Here is a 27,695-nt window from a genome sequence, read left to right on the forward strand (position 1 = left end):
GCGGGTTGGCGAGCCACTCAAACCGGCTGAGGTTCCCCACCCAGGGCCGGTGCTATCTACCACAACGCCCCAGGCGGGGGGGAGCGCTCCGACGCTAACCCGCCCCCCACCCGCCACTCACCCGCCGGGGGGGGGGGGGGGGTAATGCGTCCACCGCCGCTGCCGGGTCACTCCAGGGGGGGAGATTCTCCTGGGCGGCAATTGACAGCGGGGGCTCAGGAAGCGCTGCTCTGCTATGATGGTGAGACAGCGCAAGTTCAGTGTCCCCACGCACTGTGTGTCCGGTGGCACCATCATAGCACAGCAGCGCTTCCTGATCCCCCGCTGTCAATCACCGCCCGGGAGAGTTCCTGCACAAAGCCGCCGGGGATTTCTGGTTAGCACCACCGCTCACCTGCTGTACGGTAGGGGTGGGGTAGTGGTGCGGGTGCGGGTGCTGCTGCAGCTCACCTCACCTTGGTCCAGCAGGGTGGGAAGGGGGGTACACTCTGTGACCTGCTCCATCCCAAGTGCCGCCCTCCAGTGGCCGGCGCCCTAGGCAAATGCCTAGAGCTGCCTAGTGGTGGCGCCGGCCCTGTCCCCACCCCTGCACTATGGCGTGGTGGGAGAATAAAATAATGTGCCGAGCGCAGCAAGGCACCATGCCCGAAGCGAGAGGATTCAGTGGTACGTTTCGGTGTCCATGTCGACATTCGGGTAAAAAAAAACAGTAAAAACACCATGTCGACCTTTATATAAATTGAGCTAAATACCTTTCAAATTTAGTAACTGACCAGCAGGGGGGCTAAAACTTACATAAACAGAAGTGATTCTAGACACATTATATTAAATTGGTTAAATCCACTTCAGCTTTAGTATCTGATCAGCAAAGTGGAGGAAATACTAAGCTGGGATAATTAAAAAGTGCTATTACACAATGCAGTAACTGTAGCATTGCTCCTATCATGTAGCAGCAGCTGGACTGGAGCATTACATTCTGCCATCGTATATTGCGTGACGCGGTGACAGCACCCGGCGCTCTGATTACTTCCAACTGTCACTAGCGGTACTATGGGCCGCCTAGGCTGCCGTAGCCCCGCCGAAGCTATGGTCTCTATGGTGACAGTAGACACAGGAAGAGGAAGTCGGCGTCTGGATTAGGCTTCAGTGTCAGTTAGTAAGTGGGCTATAGATTCTACGGTCGTGTATTAACTGGCAGAAAGGAGAAGCTGTAAGTACTGATTATATTTCCCAAATACTCTGAATATAAGTTGTATGCGTGCATGGATGTGGTGTCTTGGGTTTATAGTCTTGCAGTAAATTGTTTGGCAGCATAACATAAACATTCCATGGTAGTGATCTGTGTGTAGCAGTAACTTGTGATGTTCCACACACGTGTCACTGCAGCCTTGGCTAGCTAGCTATCTGACAGATTGGTCTGTTTGTGCCAAATGATAAGCACGTGATTCACTGTGGGGGCCACATCAATGAAGGGGTTCCTATCTCTGATAACATATCAGTAGGCCTTTTAAGTAAAGTGTAGCAAACTACTGCACATCAAATAATCAATGCTGTAGACATTAGTAAGTGTGGAACGGATCTTGGAATGCAACACACAACTTTAAAGCTAGAATAACTGGATAATTTTTGTAGTCATTAATCATAATTTACTGAGTAGTCTTTTGCACTTGTCTATTGAATTATTGTGTTTCCCCACCGCCTCCCTATCAGATGGCCTTACCTACACTTCCATCATCGTGGCACAGTCGGAGCAGGATGCTTGAGAAACAGATAGTGCGACATAGGCAGCAAGAGGCTAATTTCCGTCATGAGTGGGATCTGGCCAACCGGTATTTTAAGAAGTCTGATGTGAACAGCAATAAACAAGCCCAATGGAGCTCCCGTGTTTCCTATGAACAGAGGTAATAGACAGTTTGTCAAACTGTGGGTCCTGACCCCAAAGTGGTTCCCGACTTACTCAGCATGGGGTCACGACTCCATGTTGATGACCATCAGGCTGATGACTTTTCTTATCTTAATTGTGATTCAATCTGTTATTTTAGACTCCTCCCATCATTTTGTGCCTCCACAATGCTGCCATGCATGTGCTGTCTGCTGACTACATATGATGACCTTCTGCAGTAACTTGCTGGGGTCCTGTAATTCATTTTTATTGTCTGATGGGGTTCCAGAGCAAAATACTTTGAGGACCCCTGGTTTAAGCCACATGTTATTTCAGGAGCAAGAAAGATTAGCTGAGTACAACACAGAATATAACCGCTTAGCTTTCCATACTTGTTCAAACAAATAAACAAAATAAAGTGGATATGTGATAACAAAATATACAAATTAAGTCCACATTTATATTTGTTTTAAAGGAAGTCCAAATGTATATCATCATGTAATGCTCTCAGATCAAAAACGCAAAGGAAGCAATATTCTTTGGAATGACTATGACATGTATTATATTGTAAATTTGATTAAAGCCAAATGTCAAGTATTGATCAATAATGTACCAAATTGGTTATTTTATAAAACGTTGCTTAAATTACAAAGCAGGTTTTTAAAATATTGGTAGGAATTACTGTAAATGACCAAATGAAAGGTTAATGCAAATTTGAGAGTCCTAAATTATTCTAGTGCCGTGAAACAGTGGATAATTTAAATCCATCTTGTCCTCACTGCGCATGTTGTTGGAATCAATTGTGATTCTAATCTTCATGGATGTCCGATCACATAACCATACAGCCTGATTCAGGCTTGGAGGGGTGGTCAATGCTCTGATGGCGAGCAGTGCCGATAGCTCGCTGTCAATGATCTGATGGCGATCAGTGCCGATGGCTCGCTGTCAGAGTATTCAACTCCCTCCCCTTCACTTGCCGTTTCCACCTGGCTGTTTCCATCCAGCGAGGTCGAAATGGCATGTGTGGCCATCAAAATGGTAGGACGAACTCGCTGCATTTGTGGCGAACCTCACCCTTTCAGGGGATCCTCGCCGTCCTCTCAAAGGTCTCAAAGGCAAGGATTTCTCCGTTACATTGAATACAGCGAGGGGGTTTGACAGCAAGGCTGGCTTGTTTTTGGCAAAGAAAAGACATCCTCGCTGTCTGTTAAACAAACACCCCCCCGCCCCCGCCTGCTCGCATTGAATACTGCAATTCATTGGATGGGGGCGTATTCGGTCCCTTTTCTGATGGCATGTGTTCTCATACACATCCCCTTGTATGCTAGCGAGTGGATGCCGGTGTTCGGCGGAGTGGGGCTGATCTGCTCGCTAGGCTGCGCGTATATGCAGCGTTGCAAACAGGTCTGAACCATGCCCATTATGCAAGAATACAGATGGCTTTAACTACTCTTTTGTAACCACTATATCTAAATCTTCCTGTTGTCCTAACAGACAATTGAACGGCGTATAGTAATGCAATGCTAGGAAAGCAATCCTTTGTATTCATACTCTAGATATTTTTAATATACATTGTGTTTACAGCATGAATGCTTATCACCGTGAGAAACAGAAAGAGGAGAAAAAAAAGAACTTAGACCGCCGGAGAGAAGCGCTGCACAAATTATTACAAGAGGAAAGAGATTTGCTGGAAGCTGAGCTCCGAGAACTCTCTCAGAATAGGGATCCCGATATTGTCAGCATGAGAGAGAGATCGGAGGAACTAAAATCTGCTCGAGAAGAGCGGCGAAAACAGGTTTACCGACATTTTCATGCTACGTTATTGCAAAGGCTATTGCCAGATTCTTGTGAAGCCATATATTAACTTTTTTCTTCTTTTGCGTTAGCTTGCAGAGGAGTTATTGTATGAACAGTGGAAAAAGAACAACGTGAAGCTGCGTGAGGTAGAATCGGTTTTATAATTTCATACATTGTCTTAGTATAGAGTTATACTCTAAACCAGTGATGACTAACCTTGACACTACAGCTGTTGTTGAACTACACATCCCAGCATGCCATGCATCAGTTTTAGCATGGGCAAATAGTAAAACTGTAGCATGGCATGCTGGGATGTATAGTTCAACAACAGTGCTCTAACCGGTAATGTTCATATAGGTTGGTGGCTAAAATAAGACAGTATTTTATGAGTAGAATAGTATATAGAATATATTTATTAGATTGATGGATTTTGTGCCAACTTTACAAATTTTTGGTCTGTCATTTTGATTTTACATTTTTGTTTAGGTGGAATCCAATTTACATAAAAATTATGTGGTTAATGCCTGGGGAGAGCAGCTCACAGAAAAGAATGAGGTACTTGTGTGACCATTTCACAAATGTAAATGATCACTGTTTTTATTGCAGCTTAATATAATTATTCATGCACTAAAGTGGGCTGTGGCTTTACAGATGTGACAGTTGGCAGCCTGCAAATCATTATACAAATAAACAGCTTTTAATTCTCGTGCCACCATAGACATCTACTTCAAACTACTATACCTCTGTCATTCCCTCCTGCAGGGTTACACTTTCTTTAACCTACATAGTGCACCAAGGTCTCACCTGGTACTTTCAACGGCAGAATGAACAACATGTGGATTTATTTATGTAGTGGATGTCCTGATAGTTACCCTTGTATGTCTTTTTCCATGTAGTGCTTACCCAGAGCATTTTAGCCTGTTTTGACCATGCACTGTGCCCAAGATGGCTGCCTTCTCAGGTATTTTCCTGATTACGAAGAACAATGCATGGTCCTGATTCTACAAGGATGGTTTATCATGCCTAGTATTTTTATCTCCCCCTTTATGGTTTATCCGCTAGGTTGCTCCAAAGCAGTTCTACGCGATGCTCAATTTTTCTTATGACAAAATGTCCACTGCCCTTATTTTGTCACCCTGCTAAAACAGCTTGCCCTCTGTTATCCCCACCACCGGACCGCAGTGTCCCACAGGTGGGAAAAGTTGCACCATAGTTCAGCATCTCAGTAAGTGCTAGGCATGCCCCCTGAACTGCTCCATTCCCCTTTCCAGAGTGTCCACACCCCTTTATGTGAGCATACGGACAGAAGTGCCCCTTTCCTGGATGGTGCCCTGCTTCCTGTTTATCCTGGAATAAAAACTACATTATGTGTCATCTCTCCCAAGAATTGCCTATTCTGACCAGTATAATCCTTTGTAATGCACCTAAAAAGGCTGCCTCACGTGGCTCTTTCATAAATTCAATGATTAATCCTTGGCATTTATGACCCATAATGACTGCCACACCTTTAAATGATTTTTATGGCTTCTGTATTATGTATGTAAAACACCTTGTGTCCTGTTGGTGGAAAGTTCTATGTAAATATTATTATTTTATTAATATAGTTTCTGCATAATATTTATACTTTTATTACACATAGTTTCCATTTACTTTGTGGAAATAAAAATAAAGTGCATAATATACTGAACTCATGTCCTATGATTTCTTGTAGGAAAAAATTGCAGATGAAGAAGAGAAGAAGAGGTTCGAGAACCAATACGAGCTTGCAAGGCGGGAGGCCATAGAGAATATGAAGAGGGAGAATGAGAGACGGCGGGAAGCGGAGAAGGAGCGTGCAGAGGTCCTACGTCAACAAATGGAGGAGCTCAAGCTGAGGGAGCTGGAGGTGGGATGGACACATGCTTTTATTGTCACCATAATATTTAAGTGCATCTGACATTAGTGCATTTACTAATAGTAAATTAATAGTAAGTGCTGCTTATGAAGCTCAATTTCTCCTGTATCTTTAATTTAAGGAGCAGCATTTCGTCCATAGTGTATTAGATGCCCTTGCTTCTGAAGTGTCATCATCTAGCACTAGGCTCAATAAGCATGGCTATTAATATGGATTGACAAACACTATTGTGCTTAATTGTGTGTGTGTGTGTGTGTGTGAATAAACATACACAGGCGGCACAAGCAGATGACCAACTACAGAAGTAGCCATACTATTCTTTCTTGAGGTGTGGAACAGGCACACCTGTTGCGCTGTGTGTGCAAATTACTGTATATGCCGGGCTGCGACTAGCTGCAGCCCCATGTCTTCCTATAGCTTGTGTGTGCACTAGAGCATCATGGTCACGTGCACATTAGTAGCACCAGCTTTGCCACATATTGGGGTGCATTGTGGCTACATCTGTATGTGGCAGCACTCCCTTAGGAAACATTATATATGAATACAATGGTAAAACGCCATATGACCACTGCATTTGAAAACCATGATGACATATTCATTAACTGTAAATACATTTTCTTTTTAAAGTTAACTGTTCAGCTAGAATGTTATACCATATTGTAATGTATGTAAGCTATGGACCCCACTCCACCAGTGTGTCATAACCAAAGTGCTATCAGTAATAGTAAGCAAGGACCGATCGCAGGAAAACCTTGCATCTATCGGTGCACTCTGGGTATTAGTATATGGGTTAACCCTGTCTCCACGGTAATGTATAGATATATAGAATAATGTCTGAGAACACCCCAAAATGGGATTTATATGAAATCCCGGCGTTCAAAATCCCGACCGCCGAAATCCCAAGGAGGAGACGTGGATCGCCCCCCCTTGCGGGCTCGCTGCACTTGCCACGCAGTGGGCCCGTTGCCTTGCTACGCTCGGCACACTAATTTATTCTCCCTCTATGGGTGTCGTGGACACCCACGGAGGGAGAAAGTGTTGGGATTCCGGCGTCGGGATTTTGAACGCCGGGATTTGAACTGCATCCCCCCGAAATGAGTAATGTTCTTTAGTATTTGTGCTCTTTTTATGAAAAATGAAATCTGGAATCCTTCTGACTGGTGAACAGGTCTGTAATACACTGCAAATGTCAATAGATAAATGTCCTCTTTGGAGAGAGGTGAAACCCACGTCCAGTCCAGTCCCAGTGTTAGATCATCACTCTGCCTAATACATGAACTTCTTTTTCAACGCATCATCGCAAATGTCAAGGTTGGGTGCCATGTCGGGGTAGTAGATTAACACTATAAATAGCAATAGTAGTAACTCGCCCAGATGTTTCACTGGCTCTGTCTTGTCTGTTCCTCCTGACTGCTGATTCTGGACATTACCAAGTTATACGGATACAGTGTTAACCTACATTATATATTAATACCCTACACCAGTAAGCTTTTCATTGTAGGACTAGAGATTAGAGACCACTTCCATATTCAAGCTGCTCAGGGCAGACACAGAGATCCCAGAGCACTGTTATACTCTGGAATATATAAGGACCGGTAACATGATGTCACTGCCAAGCCTACAATGTAAGCATAAGGCAGATAGTGTGAACCCTGGACATAATCTGCCTCTCCTTGGCATGCAAGATAAGATAGCTTTGCTGTTGTATCTTCTCACTAAAGAATCAATTATGACCTTTCAGTAAGGCAAAGTGTAAAAATCTGACTATATAATGGACTCATTTGGGCCAATCAGGACTCACCTAAGTAATGACATATGATCTAGCCAGTCATAAGGCTGACTCATGAGATGCCACAGACCCATCTGAGGGAAGGGTGTGTGCATTTCGGATATCACAGTTCTGACACATCACTTCTATTTACTTGTACTTAAAGAACTACAAAGGAAGCCAAGCATTGTTTTAGAATAATGACTTCCTTTTAAGACCTGTTATGCATAGTTTATACGGGACTTTGGGTCTGAATCCGATTTGCATATAAACTCGATGGTTTATGTACAAATCTGAAAATGGGTGCATTGCTCATGTGCCGGACCTGTTCTAATTGACATGTTGCAGCATTTTGGACAGAGCGGTTTGGTGGCTTGTTCAGCACGCTGTATTGTAGGCGTGCCAAGCTTATGGTTCACAATGGCATTCTGATACATCGCAGCACTCATATCACAAATGCTGGGAGGAGCTGTCTTACTTTTCCATACAGATGCCTCCTGTTACATTACCATTTCAGTTGTTCTATATTGCACATTCTCTTTCCTGCGGCTGTGTAATACCATACAAATCAAATCAGTCCCTTTGTCCTTAACTGAATTTGCCGCTTAAGGGTCCTACACATGGGGAGATGAGCAATCTGAGCGATGCTAGATCGCTCAGCACATAGTGCTGCACAGCGATGTGTGCTGATCAATCTGTCATCAAGTGGAACACTGGCCCTGACCCCGGCATATAACTAGATTTATCCAGAGTGCTGGTTATTAATCGCCGAGGCGATAGCGACGCGCGGAGCCTTACATCACTATGCCCCTACAAACTGAGCGATGTAGGGGCATTTTCTAAGCGATCTAGTGAGATTGCTTAGAAAATGCCAGGGATTGCTACATGTGTAGGCCCCGTTAGGCTGGAGGAGAACATACACATGAGTGGAAAACTAGTCCCATCAGCATTAAGTTGTCCAAATATTAACCCCTTCCGTGGCAGTCCCGGAAATTTTCCGGGCCAAGCTGCGGTGCCGAAGCGGGCAGTCCCGGAAAATTTCTGGCCATGCCACAAATCTACAGGTGTGCGCCAGTGGTGCCTGCAGGTGTGCACCACTAGCGCATCACCTCAGCAGCGACCCTCACTAGGCCGCTCCGAGTCCCTCCCCACCTCCAGTGTTGTCTCCCCCCCCCCCCCCCCCCCATACCTTCGCTCCGGCGATCGTTCGCTGGAGCTCCCCTGCCGCCGCCATTACTGTGGGAGAGATGGCGGCAGGCTCGGGGATGTTCCGCACAGCTCGGGGGACTCAGATCGCTCGGGTGTTTAGGCGTCCGAGTCCTCCCGAGCCTGCCGCCTGCTGCCTGCTAGTGTGCTGCTATGACTGGCAGCGGCCGCAGCAGCAGGGGTGCTCCGCTGTAGATCACTGGAGCGGAGGGGCTGGGGGGGGGGGGTCACAGGAGGGGAGGGGAGCACTAGGGCTCCTCTAACCCATCAGTGGATGGTTTTTCTGGGACAGGAAAAACCTGTCCTATTTAGGTACTCCTGCCCCAGAAAAACCCACCACTGAAGGGGTTAAATGGAAAAATCTGTATTTTAACCTTGGTTTCATAATTTGAATTATGAAGTAATATTTTACTTCTGTTTCATGTTATTGCATGTAATTTGCGGAGTCTTTATCTACAGCTTTACTTTTTATAGATATTTTATATTGTCATTGCAAAAACAACGGGGGGGGGGGGGTATTTAATTGGTGGTGACTTTTCTGACATTTTTAGGCCGAATTTCGATTAGACCTATTCAATTAAAGTGCAGATCTTTCGCCAAGGCAAAAAACTCAGCAAAGACAAAAAACACGTGGATTGGCATGTTTTCACCCAATTTAGGGCGTTTTCATGTGCTTTTTAAACCTTTTCCACTGCCAAACATCCAGGGTTAATGCACATTCACAGGTATTATATGTCAAAGCCATCAATACCTTTTATAGGTGTCTGAAAAATGCCTGATAACAAGACAACCCCCATTATTCATCCATAAGTCATTGTGTACTCAAACAAAAAATACATCTTTCCAGCATGTTTTTTGGTGGTGGTCACAATTCCTCAATTGTGTTGTACTGTATAATAAAATTAAAGTCTGTAAAATGTGTCCTCTGGTAGGCCCAGAAGTTGAAGAAACAACAAGAGGATTTATTAAGACAACAGTGGGAAGTGGAGGAACTTCAGGAGAAAAGGAGGAAGAGTGAGGAAAGCAGGAAAAAAGCAGAACTTGGGTAAGTCCAGATTAATGGAGCATTTTCTGGTACTCTTTACCTAGAACGGCGCCAGCGATTGAAATCGCGGTCGTCGTGGGTAAAAATCGCGGTCATCGCGGGTAAATCGGGATGACCGCGATGACCGCGATCACCGCGATTTTCCCATAGGGAACAATGTTAAAACGGCAGATTGACTGCGATTTTACTGTTAAATGCCTCAATGGACCCGATTTGGGGCCAAAAAGGCCAAATTAACCCTTAAATGTCCCCCCAAATTTTTAACGCCACCCCACGATCCACGCCAACCCGAAGCGTGGCGAGCGCAGCGAGCCCGCGAGGGGCGGCGGTACGCGTCCTCCGACCTTTTCATGCCCTACTATCCACTAGGGCGTGGTGTGAGAATATAATAGTGTGGCGAGCGCAGCGAGCCACCGAGCCCGAAGCGTGGCGAGCGGACGCGGATACCTTCACAGGTAGACGCGTCCCCTCGCGGGCTTCACAGGTGTCCGCCTCGCGACGGACACCTGTGAAGCCCGCGAGGGGACGCGCATAACTGTGAAGGTATCCGCGTCCCCTCGCGGGGCTCGCAGCGCTCGCCACGCTTCGGGCTCGGTGGCTCGCTGCGCTCGCCACACTATTATATTCTCACACCACGCCCTAGTGGATAGTAGGGCATGAAAAGGTCGGAGGACGCGTACCGCCGCCCCTCGCGGGCTCGCTGCGCTCGCCACGCTTCGGGTTGGCGTGGATCGTGGGGTGGCGTTAAAAATTTGGGGGGACATTTAAGGGTTAATGGGCTCTGTGGCCCATTTAACATTGATTCCTATGGCCAAATCGGGTGGATTGAGGCATTTAACAGTAAAATCGGGTCCATCGCGCCTTTTAACATTGATTCCTATGGGAAATCGGGAGCATCGCGTCGCGGGCATCGCGGGTACATTTATGGCCGGCCGCGACGCGACCGACACGATTTTCATGTTTAACATTGGTTTCAATGGGAAATCGCGGGCATCGCGTCGGTCGCGTCGCGGCCATACATAAATGTACCCGCGATGCCCACGACGGGCGCCCTTCTAGGTAAAGAGTACCCATTTTCTTTCGTAAGGGATTAGTTTTAAGTGTTAATTCTGCTCTTTACTTTATAAATAGGTGGCCTATTTAGCAGTATACAATATAAAGGGAATATTGACCCATGTCATTTTATATAGATCATTTGTACATGAAGTATTTCAAGCAGAGCTCTTTATTAGCAAGTTTCACATCACATAAACATATAATAAATATTGGGCTATAACCAATAACTGTGGTCATTTGAAAGCAGCTAAAATATTTCCCTAGGGCTATTCAATTAGCTGTGTAATTCAGCACTTATTGGGGATTCTGCTTTGCGTACCTCAGAAGACCTGATTTTTTTTTTCCGGTGACACATGGGTCCTGAAATTTATCTTGTATCCCATGTGTTTGTAGCCTGATAATGGGTCATTAACCGCATGGTAAAAATATCCAGTAATTAATTAGCCCGATAGTACTATAAGGGAAAAATCCAGTTTTTACCTTGCAGTTATTTATTGCATGTAATAGTTACCACCCTATATCTAAATGCTGTTAATCCAATCACCAATTATTGTCAATAGAAACATAACTTAGACAAAACTAAAAACCCATGTAAATAATAGCATTTATAAACATCAATCCTATATAGTACATTTATCAGAATGTTCCCAAATATTCCACAAAAAAAAAAAACTTGATAAAATGTTGACACAAATTAGCGCATTAGCGCAATGAGTTCTCAGCCGATCAGTGGCTTCCCATTCATTTGTATGGTGTTTTTTTTCACAGCTCGGCTCCCCTTGTCCTGCTCTCCTCGAATCCCCCCCAACCACCCGTCTCCCTTCCCCTGCATCTCCTCGGGAGTTGCATGTGGTAAATGCGATTTATCACATGCAAAACTTGGCACGTCAAGTTCCTAATCATATTGCAAACCTCACGGGGAGCAGCTGGGAAGATCACTTTGGCCAAATGTATGGGGGGCCTTAAGAGTTGCCAAAATGTGTTCCCTAACACATTGTTTATAAGTTGCAGCATTGGTTACAACCTTTATTGATTTGATAAAGTTGCATATGTTCCATTCGTTGTCCTTATGTTCTATCTTGGTAGGAAATGATTATAAATGACATATGACCCAGTCACAAACTCTGTGTACCTTTTCTCCATAAATTGTCACATTTTATTTTTACGGTTGTTTCTTTTTAGTCACTTTCTGAGTCGTCAGTACACAGCACAGATGAAACGAAGAGCACAAATGGTGCAGGAAGAGCTGGTAAGAAATGTGTGTCATACAAAGGTCAGGAGATGGACTGTGACATTGCCACCAGTGAGCATGTTGTCGTCAGTATTCCAGCACTGGTACCTCAACACAGGTGTAACGCTTTAACACCCGCACCCGAGTAACATGCTCTAAGTGGCAAATTACCCGTATCAGGGTCCCGGTGACTTACACACTGGTGACAATATCGCTGGTGACCTCCCATACTCTACTCACTCATATGCCCCAGTTGTAAATAAATCACAGTGTAGTGGATATTAAATGAATGTTGTATTATAACTACTTGTAGGTCATAATGAAGTTCCGTAAAGCTATGGGTCATAGGGTCGACTGCATGAAAGTTGACAAAATAAGTCGACATGGCTAAGGTCGACAGTGTTGGAAGGTCATAAGCATTAGGTTGACAGTCAAAAGGTCGACTTGCATTTTTCACAATTTTTGTTTCATGTCCTGAATGTCGACCTAGTGGTCTTCAACATCTTCTAAGTGTACCGCATCCGCTCGCCATGCTTCGGGCACGGTGCCACGCTGCGCTCGGCACACTGTTATATTCTCCCACCACGCCAGAGTGGATGATAGGGTATGAAATACCGCCTGTCGGCACATGTCGGCTCAAATACGTAAAAACCACATGTTGACCTTTTGACTGTCGCCATTTCCATTGTCGACCGAATGCTTGTGTCGACCTTCTGACCCTGTCGACCTTAGCCATGTCAACCTATTTCAAGTGTCGACCAAATGTATGTTAACCTTCATGCAGTCAACCTAGTGACCATATCCCAAATATAACAAGGTCAGAAACAGGTTTTATATGGATCATGGTTCTTTTGTTTCACATTAGAGAAGAACACATATAATAAATTAGAGCTTGCTAGTGTATAGTGATAATGGCCCTTATTCTGGTTGGTGCGGTAATATCCGCGTGCGTTCGTGCCGCCGATGATTTGTGTCTGCGCATGTGCGAGCGGGACGCACGGCCACATTCCGCATGAAATGTGTACACTACGAACAGGGGGTGGAGAGGGGTGTGAAGGGTTATTTGGGCTCATTACCATATGTTTACACCCCGCGTTTCATTAGCGTTCCCATGCAAACGCTGGGCGTACGTATGGTAATGCGGCCGTGACGCACGTGTAGGGGGCGGACATATGACATGGCCGGATGTCAGCTGCCCGCCCAGATCCCTGCTTTTGCACGGAGAAATGCCCGTGTGGTCTGAGGTTGTGGGAGCTGGCGGACCACTCGGTCCTGCATTCGATGGTCTGCGACCATCGAATGATGGGGGAGGTTCCAAGAGATGGAGGAGGTGTATCCGTGAGAAATCCACTCGTGCTCCGTGCGGTCAGCGGCTTACCGCATTCGGACTTAGTGAGCGATCCGTACGAAAGGCGGGGTTTAGGACGCACGGTCCTGCCCGCATATTCGGCTCCGTCCGCACCGACCAGAATAAGGCCCAATATTACTACACATTCCAGTTAATAATTATGTTATTGTCCACTAGATAATCAGTGGTTCCCACTCGTTTCTCAATGCTCCCTAACAATCAAGCTTTTAAGGATATTCGTTCTTGGGCACAGATGGTTAAATCAAATAGACTAAGCTACTAATTACGCCGCTTGTGCTTAAGCCTGCATGGCCTTAAAACTTGTACTGATAGCGTGCCAAGAGGACTGAGTCTGGGAATCACTTTTGTACGGTATATACTGTAGACGGACAGGTTAGCAGACCTTGCAGAATGCACTGTGTGGATTGGTTGAGGACTAGTTATATCTTAGCTACTGAAATTGCTGTAGCCTATGCTTTATCACCGAAACTTCCCTTGGAATGATTGCTTTATCCTGTCTGTTAGTATGAATACAGAACATGAAAGTGCGGTATTGTGACTCTTCAGAGGTGGTGGCACAAAATACGTGTGTGAACAGAGCGGCAGTGGAATGACTGAGCTGTGGTTTTACCTTCTTGGTTTATATAGCAGAAGATTACGTTTGTCGTGCATTATAAACCAGAACGTAGAGGGGTCAGATGTAATGAAGTCTAACTTCAGCGACATGCAGGATGCCGGACTAAATTTTTGCCTTGTAAATGTAAAGAAAAAAAAATGTCTGACTTCGGCCCGCATCCTGTACGCCAGCCGAAATCGGACTTCATTACATCTGGCCCAAGATGAAAAATAATAAATATGGTAAAAATGTATCCCCATAAAAACACCAACAAATTCAGTAGTTTATTAAGTACGACACAGGAACTTACTTTTTGCTACCCACCATGATCTCTTCAATTATCATGTATGATGTTTACTCCTGTGCCGCCCTGTTATTTTAGGAAACGGACATGAAGATTCTGACTGCACTGTTAAGTAAGGAGGATGAGGAGCAGCGCTTACGCTCAGCTAGAAGGGAGCAGTCAGCCGCTGATGCTGCCTGGATGAGACGGGTCATCGAAGAGCAGCTACATCTGGAGAGGCAGAGAGAGGCGGAGATTGACACTCTCTTCAGGTGATTTCATTTAAACCATTTCTTCCTAACACTACAACATAGGGCCTAAATCAGACCTCATCACAGGACAAATGGGCAAAGCCATGCTGCACTGCAGATGGGGAAGATGTAACAGAGAGAGTTAGTTAAAAAATAACTGCAATAAAATGTTACAGATGAACCGATGAGAATATAGTTGATGTAACTTTGTGGGTTTTTAAATTCTTGTTCTTATTTTATTGCTGTATTTGTTCCCATTTGCAAAGTATTGTAGACTATACCAGCACTTCAGCACACAGGTGGATAATCCAATCTTAGGTGCCTCTTTCATACTGCATCTGCTAATTCTCCAAGCATAGTTCAACCAAACTACACAGGTAAAACATGGCTTTCAACACCTTTCCACCCGTCTTTGTCAATGCACACGCGTATTTTAGGGATGACTGATGGCAGCTGTGGTGATTTGGGGTGGTTGTCTTCTCATACAGATTTGTTACTTATGATCAAATTGTTTGGATATCCAGGCAGTGTTTAACTCGATGAAGGTGGCTTGGGATCTTTTGATGGATCAAGCAGTAAATGTTCAGCTACACTATGTCAGAAGTGTGCACCGTTAACGATATTGAACATACACACTAGACCGGTGGTAGCCAACTCCAGTCCTCGAGAGCTACCAACAGTTCAAGTTTTCCTGCTCACCTCACAGGTGCACAGGTGCACTCATTACTGACTGACACATTTTAAAAGATCCACAGGTAGAGCTAATTACTTCACTTGTGATTCTGTGAGGAGACCTGGAAAACATTAACTGTTGATAGCTCTTTATGACTGGAGTTGGCTACCACTGCACTAGACTATATGTACGATATATTCTTAATTATATCGGTATTATGCATATTGTTAACTATCACCCTGCATTAGTTGCAGCCATAGGAGCAGCCTACCTTCGCTTAATCCCCCCCTCCCCCCTCTGGATGTGGGCACCATTCCACATTCCAAGTCTCTTTTTAATATATGTATACATTGGCCTCCTTATTAACATTTATAACCCGTATACTGTATATAGCTGAGAGTATACACTGTAGGGGAGAGATTAAAAAAATAATTTCTATATGAAAAATATTAATTAAGGCTCCCAAAAGTTTACAATTCCAATTATAAATCTTTATATAGCTATGCTTCTGGTTAGTTCTTCCTATAATAGTTTTTGGACTTTATTCTGGGCCGTTTGCAGCCGGCGTTCTTTCGCACGTGGACCGATGTTTGGCACAGCATTTCTACGTATGTGTATGCGGCCACACCGAACCGACTGTTCTGGGGGTGCACGCACCCAAGGCTGCGGCCGTGGGGTGGCAGCGGGAAGTCGCAGCCTTGGAAAACTTCCACCGTTTCATGGCCATTCCCGTGGTAACCAGGCCATGACCTTGGTGCCGTGGGTGGGCAGCTGACATCACCCACTTCCTCAGAGGGTGCACACAAATCTAAGTGACTTGAGTCACTTAGATATGCATTCATGTTCCAAATTATTCGATGGTTGGTGACCATCGAAAGATGTGGGAGGTTCCCCCTGGCATGTAAATGGGGGGGGGGGCGCCGGGCGTACCACCATTTGCAGGGCATGTTCTAATTGACTCACAAGGGTGCAAATTCTTATGGATAAATAGAAAAAAAATAAAGTAAATTGTGCTTAGCGGTCACCCTCTGGTTCAATTATGTGGTGGGGAACATAGCTGTGGTTCTAACTGTCCATACATTTTATGATTGGCAGCCACCAGCACTGGATTTGCCTGTCATTTTGAGCATACATAATTTGTTCTGGTCATGGACCCCCAACCAGAAGCACCCCAAGGTGCCTATGCACACAATTTGGGAACCACTGCTCTAAGGATCTGATTTTTTTTTTTTTTTTTTATCCAATAATTACTGTACTTTTTGCAGTTATATTTGTGTCTAAAATCGATAATCTTTCATTGCAAAAAAAAAAAAAATCTACATATATAATAGAACTGAGCTTTCAAAGCATACATTCTCCCTCCTCAGGCTAAGATGCCTTACTCTTCTTGTTGGCAGTTGCTCTCTGGTTTTCCTTATCCCTCTAGTCCAGTGCACTCATTGCCTACTTAGATCCACGCACTTATTGTATTTGATGTGTGTCATTATTATTTGTTTGATTTGGTTAGCAATGCTCAGTCTTACTTGCCTACTTTTGGTACCTCCGTGGCTGGATATCCTGGAAGGAAAGTTGCAAGTGGCAAATGCCACTGTTCTGCCCACTTCAGAAAAGTGGGCAGGATTCAGTAGGGGGTATTGTTGTTACAGGACTCGGTATGAGCTGCATATTCTATATTGCTGAGGATACAGTATGTAAATTTCATTAGGATTAAAAAATTTAAACATTTATTTTCCTTTGATAAAATCATTCAGTAGTAAATTATTATAAAGAAATGTTATGGAATGGTTATTAGAGCTACATAAATGGACATCTGAACAACAGTAATGTCACACTCTGCTTCCTTTTCAGAGAAGAAGCCAAGCAGGTGTGGGAGAAAAGGGAGGCCGAATGGGAGAGAGAGAGGAGTGCACGGAACCGGCTGATGCGAGAGGTAACAAATAGGATATGACCATATGTAGTGTATACTGCTTCGTGGAATTCAATTACACCTGTGTAATAAACAGTTACTTTGGGACAGATTTAATCCATGATATTCCTGTTATCACTCACTACGAATAATAAATGGTGCTCCAGCCAATCAACTTCAAACAGGAGCTAATAGGCTGGATCATCATTTATCATTCATAGGGCCAGATCTTCTAAGCTTCCAAAGTGATAAAATAGAGAGTGGCTCTTTATCACTCTCCATTTTATCACTTTTGAAGCTTGGAGAATCTGGCCCATAATTTGTAAGAACATAACCAACATTTGTTCAAACTGCCACTTTGTATGCCATATGGAACAAACCATTTGAAGTTCACTGGAAATAACTATATTTTAAAGTTATTGCAGCCCCGCCCCCAATATCCATCCTCCGTATTACTAGCCATAGTGCCCATAGCACTATTTTTATTTTCTACACCCCTGTAGCACTGGTTAGTTGTGGGGATAACAATAGTTGATTTTATATTGTTCTGTACAGTCTAGCACCACATTTTACTTGCTGCTAGGGCAGGGCTGGGCAATTGCGGCCCTCCAGATGTTGATGAACTACACATCCCAGGATGCTTTGCATTAGTTTTGCTATGTGGCCATGCTGAAACTGATGCAAGGCATGCTGGGATGTGTAGTTCATCAACATCTGGAGGGCCGCAATTGCCCAGCCCTGTGCTAGGGCATACTGTAATGTTGAGAGCCACAAGCACCAGAATTTCCTGGCAAATGAGGCCTGCTAACACCTATTAAAAATTACTAAAATAAATACATGCCAAATGTGGGAATGTCCTAGTATAAGAAAAAAAAATGCTTCTTTGGTCACCATTTTATTACTTCCTATTACCTTGTGGAAGTTCCTTTTTTGTTTCATGTAGGGATCCTGGCCCTTTTGCCAACACAAAGAACCCTCATAGAGATGACATCGCAGTTATTTATGGAAACCTGGTGTGCAATTGATATTTCCATTACAGGCTCTGCTACTAGAATGAATGGGAGAGCTCTGATTGGTCAACATGTGGCTGTGCAAAGTCTTTGTTGTTTTTAGATTTGTTTTACCAAATACCAGGATGCCTATATGGAGAGAAGAGGGATGAATGAGGGATTTGGGTATTAACAGACCTAGGAGGGTATGCAATGTGCCGCCGCTATTTCCGACGTGGGAAATAGCGGCGGCTCCCTATTCAATGCTGTCATTAACAACAGCATTAATGCGGGATCACGGCAGAACGGGCCAGACTTCAGAAGCTGTCGGGCCCATTCTGCCAGTAACGGCCGTGGATTGTTGTTATCCAGGCCGCAGATCGCCAATCCACTGCTGTTTTTGTGGCCACGCCCCCTTTGCGCCTATCCCAGATTTGCATACCCATAGAGTGGTCATGGCTAATGCTGGTTAGTGGAAAATCAAGAGGGTGATGATGCTAAGTCACATTATTCCCATTTAATCTATCTATATCCGCACAGCTGCCGAGGGATCTATGCAGTGCTTGGAACTATAAGGGATTAACTGCAGAATAGTAACTTTAAAAACACCATCAAATATCCATAGATTGTTAGTAAATACCGTATATTGGCTCCCCAAAAAGTCATGCCCATATGTTTTAAAATGACAAAACTGCCTTCGTATATGTAACCCCTAGCCTTGCCTACAGGATATCGTACATGTACTGTACAGGATTCCCCTCTGTAATGTAGAAGTTACATACAATTGAATTAATTCTGTATGCTGAGATCACTGCCTATGAACTGGTGACAGGATCTTTGGCTACACCTTCAGAATATTATTCAGTGTATAAGCACCCAGTTAAAATAAACCGGGTAACAAGCAGGGTTGAACATGGGTTCAACCAGGCTCACTAAGCAGTATGAACAGATAAGCCGGGTCAATGTAACCCATTGACAGCATAGAAAGAGCTGGCACTTGAAGAAGATCTCATCTCAAAACACCGGCTTGGTACAGGCTGCTAGTGATGTCATTGACTCGCTAATATCTGAAAAGGGTCTAAGCTGGGTCACACCCATGTACAACATCCCAGGTGTGACCTAGCACTGTAGTGTGAAAGTGATAGTACCTAATGATATCGCACCACAACAAAATCGAATCTTTTTACATAATTGGTGAATATAGAACATGTGACAGACACTGATTTCCCCACCCAGGTGCTCATGGAGAGACAGCTACAGATCCAGGAGAGGATAGAACAGAACAAACGTGAACAGAGAGAATCACTGAAATCACGTGAGAATCTTCTCCAAGACCTGGAAGAAGTCAAGCAGCTGACCGCTAGAGAAAAGATGGAGGAGGAGGAGCAGAAGACCGCACGCAGGCTGGAGCTGGAGGCACAGGTACAACCAGATATCTCAAACTAGTCTTTAAACCTGTTCTGACTATAACACTAGTAAAAAGGATAGAACTTGCCATTTTTTTCTCATGCAACGTTTTGTTTAGATTTCTGAGCAACGTCTACAAGAAAAAGAGGCCATGATGCGACTGGCAGAGGAGGAGAAAGAGGACAGGTTAGCAGGAGAACAGGAAAATTATTTGGAAGAGCAGGAGGCGGAAATCATGACACACAGAGGTTACCACCAAAAAGTAAGTGGTTTATCTTTCTGTAACTCTAATGAATTTGTAAAGAATCATGTTAAAGCTGTCAATTAGAATTTTCTTCACACAGAGAGGGATATCCAGTTACCCACAAATTTGCAGGTGTGAGTATGTGCACCTGTATTAATAAAGCTGCTTGCTAATTTATACAAGTACAGGTCCAGTCCCTGTTGCAACTTTCACCCTTAGTGGGTTCAACTGTGTAGCAGTTGAACTTGGTATGCAACAAAGTATTCCACAGACTGTGTAGCTTAAGCACTTACCTGGCAATAATGTATGCAATGCAGCCACAGTAGGAGCGCGTTAACTGGCCAGGTTATGTTACGTATGTCTAGATGGCCCGCTGCTGCTTCCCACATCTTATATGGAAGTAATCCATTCTGCAAAATGGACTTCTTCCTGCTGCAGCAGCCATCTGGAGGTGATGCGGTGGACCCGGACCACTGACATTACTACCAAAAATCACACCCAGAATGCCTTGCAGTGGGCATTCCTTGGTGCTTGAGCCAGAACTAAAAGCCCTGGAAGAGGGCAGATCTATCTCCTCAGCAGAACTATAGTTATGCTGAAGGGGGGGACTGATTATTAGTCCCCCTTGCCCCACTGCGCAGTGCGTTTAAGAGAGTAGTGTAAAATAGTGTGGTCGTCTTTTGATACTAGAGTGGATGGGAGTACACATAAAAAATAATAATATTCTAGCTGGGGAGGGGGTGTCAAAATTACAAAGTGCTTGGGGAGGAGGGGGTACTAAACAGTGGGGGGGGGGGGGGCATTGACACTGGGGTGAGGGGTCTCTGACACTGGCATCTATTATTACTAGATGCATGGGAGTAGATAACAATAAAGATCTTTTGCTGCTGTTGGGGTAATACTTTTGATTTGGGGGGGTGGGAGGTAATGTTAAAATGGGGGTATATGGAAACGGCGATATATATTTTTTAGAAAAAATGTTTATATTGTCTATCACTAAGACAAACTTTTTAAAATACAATACAAATTTGTTGTTTTTTCGCAACAAAAAGTTATGTGGTTTAAGGCTTCCCGCATATGGGATTGTTGTCCCACTGAGCATCCAATACACTTTCCCCACAATTATTTTGCCGTTATCCTCCTCTCCGCATTATCCACTCTCTGTCTTTAACCCCTTTAGTGGAGCATTTTTTTTAGGGAGTGCTCCCCACTGGGCTAGTTTTTTTGGGGAACGCTCCCTAAATAAAAAACCCCACTGTGCTTCCAGGGGTCAGGCAGCCCCCGGCTGTGTGCAGCGCGACATTGGCAAGTTCATGACGCATACAGCTGGGGAAGGAGGTGGGGCCGGGCAGCAGCTGAAGCTGAGCTCAGCGGCTCTGCCCGGAAGAAGTGAGCGCAGGCAGTGATTTTCTGGGTTTTATAGTCTCGGCACTGGGGCATAGCCCAGAAAATTCCAGTGAAGGGGTTAAGAGTATACCGCATATAATATGTTCAGATGTACTAATAATCACAACTCAGTCCCCTCTAAAGGTGTGCCGGATGGCTGACAGACAGTCAGAATTCTGACAGTCATTACACAGATGTCAAAATTCCGACTGTTCAAACCAGACACTCGGGATCTCGATATTCTCCCTCGTGAGGGTCCACGGCCCCCATAGATGGAGACTGTGCCCACAGCATGGCGAGTGCAGCAAGCTCGCAAGGGGCTTCGTTGTGCTCCCCGATGAGTCCGGGCAGTCGGGATCCCGACATCGGGCTAATGACTTTCGGGATCCTGACTGTTGTGTGCTATACCAAACCCCCTCTAAAGGCCCCCATACACCAGTATGATTTGACCACTTTTCAACCGATTCCGATGAATTGGGCGACAAAATCGGGTGGAAAGTGGCCGAATCGGCTGTTTACCATCCTATCTTAGGAGCAGTCCCACATTGGATCGGAAGTCAAACCTGCTGCACGTCCGGCCTCTGAAATGGCTCCCCCATCCTGCCAGTGCTATCACATCCAATACGTTGCATGCAGAAGGATTGCATTCAATGTATCACATGCGATTTTTCCACCGGGGAAGGATTGGGGTGGCTCAAGGGGGAGTGGATGGCCATAGATTACTGCAAGAAACTGCAGTAGTGTATTACCACCTTAAGAAACTCAGAACATATATTGCTCAGAGATCACTGATGCCATGCAAATTTTAGTCTTTGGTGCTCCCAAGAGCCAATCATAGAGACAATTTATCATGTCAGATTTGTGGATGTATAAAATTGGGTGTTTTGGTACAGCAGCAATGAAACTGCCCTGACTTGTATGTCATGGGTATAGGGAAGGTATGCCTATCCTGTTAGGTGTTTTATTGTGACCCACACTATAATGAACCATGCAGCATTTACTGAAAAATGCATGTTGTCTTCTGGTAGTTTTAGGAAATAGACTTTGACATTTATTTTTCATGAGTTAGATTGTAAAACTTATCATTTTGCGTCGTGTTTCTGCCATAAGTTTAAAAGGGCAATGCTTCCACTAGCAGGCCGTGGCTAGTAGAAACATTGCCCTTTTAATTATCAGGCAGAAACACAACCTGAAATGGTCTTTACAACCCGACTCTTGAAAACTAAACCCATTTGAGCTGTGATAGTTGGTTTCTGATAGAACCAGTAACATATGAGATTTATTCACGCTCATCTGTATCAATACATAGTACTAATATATATATGTTGTCTTTCAGATGTTTAGCAGGCCAAGACCTGCTTGGTTATGACCTAATAGTAAGTGAAACAGCAACTGCTCCATCCTCTGTACTTCTTATCATCCAGAACAACTGTCTACAACACAGTTTCTTTTAGCATTCCAGTGTAAATAGATTTGAATATGTAAATTATTGTATGTATAGAATTTATTGAAATATGAAATAATGGTGTAGGACATAAATTTGGATCATCCTGCCACCTTGTGGCAAAAATAAAATAACCCCAGCATTGTAGAGAAGTAAACTTTGCGTTACTCTTATCATAATCAGACAACCACAAATTGTTTGTGCATATGCTGAGTTTGAGGTATGCTGTGTAGAATTGTGGTGAAAAACCCATTTTTGGTTCTTAAAATTGTCTTGCTATGAAACCTCTTTATCATATTATTACATTATTATGTTGGTCAGTAATAGAACTATGACTGATCATTTACCAGTTTCACCTATGTCAACACTACCCTCCCCAAAACACACACTCTTCTCACAGGTTAGCAACCCATTGGGGTGAGGGAGGGGTGGCTCAGTATAGCTTGTAAATGGACATGTTAAACGAGTAACCAATACTTGTACTTTACTCCAATTAATGTTTCTTTCATATATGTTGTACTTTTATGAAGGCTTGAGACACCACGTTTGTGAAATGTATATTCTGTTTTTACCTTTAAATAAATTGCAGTGAACTTATTAACCTCTTGTCTTGAATTCCTGCTTTAATATACCCAGTTTTGTCTTGTTGTTGAGTTTATTACCAACTGCAGAGTAGGATGTTTGTAACAAATGTTAATTCAAAGACCAATTGAGGCAAGAAGTTACTTTGAAAACAGTTTATTGCACGGCTAGAAGTTGAAAATAAAAACCTAAGGTAAAATTCACAGGTAAATAATGTATACAATATCAAAAAAGGTATATATCAATAATACCACATAAATACAGATTGCAAAAGGCATTTACATTTTCCTATGCTAAAGTGTATTATGAAGAACCTTATAAATGAGAAGTCCAATGCAATCTTACTAGGTAAGCTGCAGAAGTTTGTTGCCCTGTTAGAAACCAAAGCAATCCCACAGCAATCCCACATCTTACAATATAAATTCAATGTTTACATGTTTCTGACACTTCATATATTTTGGCACTGGAGGTAATTTAAACAATGCTAGTGGTCATAGTAGAAAAAAATTCTATTCAAAAACACTTGCAGTGGAATGTACTACAATTCAAGTCCAGCAGACGTTGGGATGCTGGCCGAACTCGTAAGTTAGTCCAGTATCCCGCTCCTTCGGCCAACTTGGACTGTATTACATTCCACCTCTGGGGTGGGGAAAGAGAAAAGTGCTAATACTTTTGAATTGTGCATTCTGAAGAATTAAATGCCAAGCACCAGGTTTAGCCATATGACAATAGTACCCAGGATACTGTCAGATAAAGATTAGTGATTTCAGATTTGTCAGTGGTTAGATATCAGGTACCTGTCTTGTTCATAATGGTACAATGTCAGTTGATGCAAAAAAAATTCTGAGATGGAATTTCATGGAACAAATTAGGCAGTTCTACCAAGACTACCTGGTGGCTTTATAGATCAGGCCTGGGTCACTTGCACCTCTCCAGGTATGGGTCTGGACTTTGTTTAGACATGGGACCTTCTTCTGGTTCACTCTTAAAGGCAAATTCCTTCTCAAATGGACAAAACCATGTGCTCTGCAGGTGGGGCAGATATAACATGTGCAGATAGAATTATATGTGGGTGGGGTTTTTCTTCAAAATGAGATCTATAGTGCAGTGTCAAAATAAAGCAGTCAGTATTTTCCCTGCACAGAAACAAAATAACTCACACAAATCTAACTCTCTATACATGTTAAACCTAATTCTCTCTGCACAGGTCACATCTTCCCCCCTGCAGTGCACGTGGTTTTGTCCATTTGAGAAGAAATTTTCCTCTAAGTGTGAACCAGAATAAGGCCCATAATAGCTTCTCCTTAAAAATGCATGTTGAGTTTCAGTGACTTTATACCAAGTGGAAAGTTGTCCAGAGCATTTACTATGGACAGCCCATGTACTCTGCCAACTACCTGGCAAAGCATGCTGGGGCACCACCTCAAGAGGCACAGGTTGTCCAGAGTCTTACCATAGGAATTGCTGCTCCTGATAAGTGACACTCATATCTCCACAATAAACATGGAGAACACTACTTATGGGAAAAAGAGGAGGAACTCATTAGTGGTCTGTATGTCAAGTTATTAAAGCACTTTCATTCAATGTAATATGCCATCAAATCATTAACATGGTTCCCATCAGCTTTCCCTATTTACAAGTTGCCTTTCCTAAAGAGGATATTAGTGGTATATACGGCACTGTGGCTCCAAAATGTATAGATGACATTGATCCAAATTCATTGTTAGACACAGTTTAGATTACTTTCACAGTTTTCAGATGATGGGAAAGCGTTGCATGTAGGGTTCAGATCCTGTGTCCTTACACACAGTGTGCCGTCAGGTGAGTGCCAGTCTGCAGCCATTTGGAGGCAGTGATTGGCTGAGTTTCACAAAACAGAGACCGGTCACCTCTTGTTTGGTAGGAGTGCAGAAGGCAGGGTCTGTGGCTTCCGATGCAGATTTCTGGTCTCTGCTATGGTGCCACAGCGATCATTATGAGTAACATGAGGATTATTTAACTGAGTGATTGTCCCATAGTAGAATGATCCGATGCAGCGTACTCAGATCCTACAGAAGCAGCCAAAAGACATCGGTTAAGACAGGAAGCTTCCTGCTGCATTAGACTATTAGTGCCTCACTGCTGCATCTTAAGATATAGCAGCGATGTTACAAAAATATGCAACAATAAATCAAGCCCATTGTTAGTGTGAACAAGCAATCTTCTGCTTGCCATAAAAGGAAGAACTCCCTACATACAACAATATACACTGGCACAGACAGTCAGAATACGGCATCCAGTATTCTAAGATCATCAGAACACAGTCACACATTCACTTATTTCTACCCAATTTCAGTTTTACTTAAGAATGTAAACACTTCTGTCAGCCACCTAAGGGACAAACACTGTCTGTATGCTGCAGTTTAGATTTTATTCTAACCGCCTTCCCAACCCTTTAATTAATAAGTATTTTCCAAATAAACATTTCTTCTAAAAATTCAAAAACCAGTTTAGTTGCTATGCAAATAAACCATACATTATCAGGAGATATTACTGACATGTAATGTGCAACTGGCTTAGTGCTGACCCATGTGTATGACAGGACAGCATGGTCGGTGGTTAGCAGGCAGTGCATTGGAACCCATTTTGTCAACACCTACAGTATGCACCATTAAAATGAAGTTGGTTTTTGACAGAAAAGATAAACATATCAAATCTATTAAGAATAATATTTCGGATAACTCCTTCCGTTTCACATACAATTATCCCCAAAAGCTATTATCATACTGCTTCAGTGAAAGTAATGCACATATTGTCTTTGCTTGCCTACTGTAGCCGTGGTGTCACCATACAGGTACAAGGAGAGAGCTAGTGGATCAGCCAGAGCTTGATTCAATTATAGCAAAACTGGAAGCCATTGCATACTCTGGTACAGCATAACAATACATGGGAGTAACCTTTGTCCCACAACATCTTGGGCAGAGAGAGTTGTCATGTAACCATGTCTCACAGCCCTGTAACTGGCAACTAATCTCCCCTGCATACTTTGGGCGGAGGATTGTACTTCAGCTGAATGGAATATTCTCTTCCACGATATCTATCTATACTACCTTAGAACCTAGATTTTTTTTTTTGGCGCAGTACATATATAAAAAAGTATCAGATAATACTGGACTCCTTCCCATATCAAATAATAAGTCCATGAAGTGGTTAATATATTAATGCTGAAGCTGTAGAAATGTGGCTGTAATCTGTACACGAACAGGCACTTAGACTTATTTAGGACAGCAATCTGAATTAGTCAATGTTTTAGGTTATTCGTTCTCAAATAAACCATATGATTCTGTGCTCCACACATTTTATCAAATACCCCCCCTGGTTATAGCTTAATTTTACATATAAAATAATGAATGTAAGATTCCCAAATATAGTAACATAACTCCACGGAGATTGGATTTTGCTCACTGCGCAAACACATGATTACGTTCTGGATGAAAACCAGTATTGTACTTCGCACTTTCATGACAGCTGGACCAGCAACTGCAGAGCCCGCTACACCCGGACCCTTTTGAAAGCACATTTGTATTATTTTACAATATCCAAGCTAGAGATCAAATGTTGTAATAAAAATAGGTTCACATAATGCAGTCCAATTACTTCAGCAATATTATACAGAAAACTACTTTAGTAATGTTTAAAAACTCACAGCGATATAAAGGAAATAACGAAATGAAAGTTCTCCAGAATGGCTGCAGATGTCGCACAATGGAGCAGGCTTACATATAAGGCAGTAGGTTAACATTACAGTCCAGAAAAACCACAAGAAGTAAAACATGCAAATAGTAATACTGATAATTTTAAGATGAACCTGCCTCTTTAAAAAATAATACCATACCAATCCAAAAGGTCAAATGAAGCCACCTGTAGGTAAAATAAAAGGCTACTAATGTCACTTAATTGGTATTTTCTTTGGTTGTGATGGTGACCAATTGCTTGGCAGCCTTGGCAATATCATAGGCGCACTGAATGACTTGCTGCGTCACCAGCTGGATGTCAGCACTTGGAATGGATTCTACAGACAGCGTCTTCCTGCACTCAGTCTGAAGCCGATAAGCACTAGATGTAAGAAGTCGCAGCGATGTCCTCACCATGTCCGACTTTGGTTTCTAAGGAAACATAAGAGAGCGCCACTTATAAGACCATCATCATAGAGTAGGCTAAACACACTAGAGCAGATGTAGTAAACCTTAAAAAGAGATAAACGCAAGGGTGATAAAGAATGATAAACACCCAGCCAATCAGCTCCTGTCACGCTATAGGCGGTTTGAAAAAATGACAGTTAGGGGCTGATATATCACCATCACATTTATATCTTTTTAAGACTTAATACATCTGCCTCGTTTTCCACAGTGCTTTTTTTGGGGAGGGGGTGATAAAAGGGGGCACTCAACGTACTACCTAAATTCTGAGTCCTAATTACGGTGTCGAGTCTTATAAAATATATACATATATGTTATTTAATATCTTGAGCGGTCTAGGTCCAACCTGAGGCCTATTGCTGAACGATGCTGTAAATCTGATAGTTAATTAACATTAAGAAACTTTTGACCTTGGGGCGCAATAAAAAATACTTACTAAAGAGTCCTAAAATAAAGCTTGAGAGTTTCTTTTGGTCATAATAAATACCAGTATTTTCATTCATGTAATT

General features: G+C 43.3%; 2 protein-coding genes across 5 annotated transcripts in view; one reads left to right on the forward strand and one right to left on the reverse strand.

The window, feature by feature from the left end:
* Positions 1–1,051: 1,051 nt before the first annotated feature.
* Positions 1,052–23,027, forward strand: TCHP (trichoplein keratin filament binding). The gene is made up of 13 exons (XM_083146275.1): positions 1,052–1,210; positions 1,711–1,901; positions 3,467–3,677; positions 3,769–3,825; positions 4,166–4,234; positions 5,391–5,564; positions 9,480–9,592; positions 11,831–11,897; positions 14,226–14,398; positions 16,899–16,980; positions 19,182–19,367; positions 19,471–19,614; positions 22,319–23,027. Exons 2-13 carry the CDS (start codon positions 1,711–1,713, stop codon positions 22,349–22,351), a joined length of 1,500 nt encoding a protein of 499 aa, XP_083002401.1. The 5' UTR covers positions 1,052–1,210; the 3' UTR covers positions 22,352–23,027.
* A 121-nt stretch (positions 23,028–23,148) lies between these two features.
* The window catches only part of GIT2 (GIT ArfGAP 2), a 69,711-nt gene continuing 65,164 nt past the window's right edge, over positions 23,149–27,695 (reverse strand). For all 4 annotated transcript variants that reach the window (XM_083146316.1, XM_083146293.1, XM_083146286.1 and 1 more), the window contains one exon: positions 23,149–27,153. In XM_083146316.1, coding sequence (XP_083002442.1) covers positions 26,941–27,153 — 213 coding nt within the window. In that variant the 3' untranslated portion in view covers positions 23,149–26,940. The remainder of the gene's footprint in view (positions 27,154–27,695) is intronic.

The sequence above is a fragment of the Crinia signifera genome, chromosome 1, assembly GCF_055691185.1.
Source record: "Crinia signifera chromosome 1, ASM5569118v1, whole genome shotgun sequence".
In the NCBI taxonomy this organism is placed as follows: domain Eukaryota; kingdom Metazoa; phylum Chordata; class Amphibia; order Anura; family Myobatrachidae; genus Crinia; species Crinia signifera.

What these genes read in the sequence shown, in the direction of transcription:
- TCHP (XM_083146275.1), top strand. Translation starts at nt 1,711, where the DNA reads ATGGCCTTACCTACACTTCCATCATCGTGGCACAGTCGGAGCAGGATG. An exon ending in TCAAGCTGAGGGAGCTGGAG is followed by an intron (nt 5,565 to 9,479) that starts GTGGGATGGACA and finishes GTCCTCTGGTAG; the next exon opens with GCCCAGAAGTTGAAGAAACA. An exon ending in AGGAAAAAAGCAGAACTTGG is followed by an intron (nt 9,593 to 11,830) that starts GTAAGTCCAGAT and finishes GTTTCTTTTTAG; the next exon opens with TCACTTTCTGAGTCGTCAGT.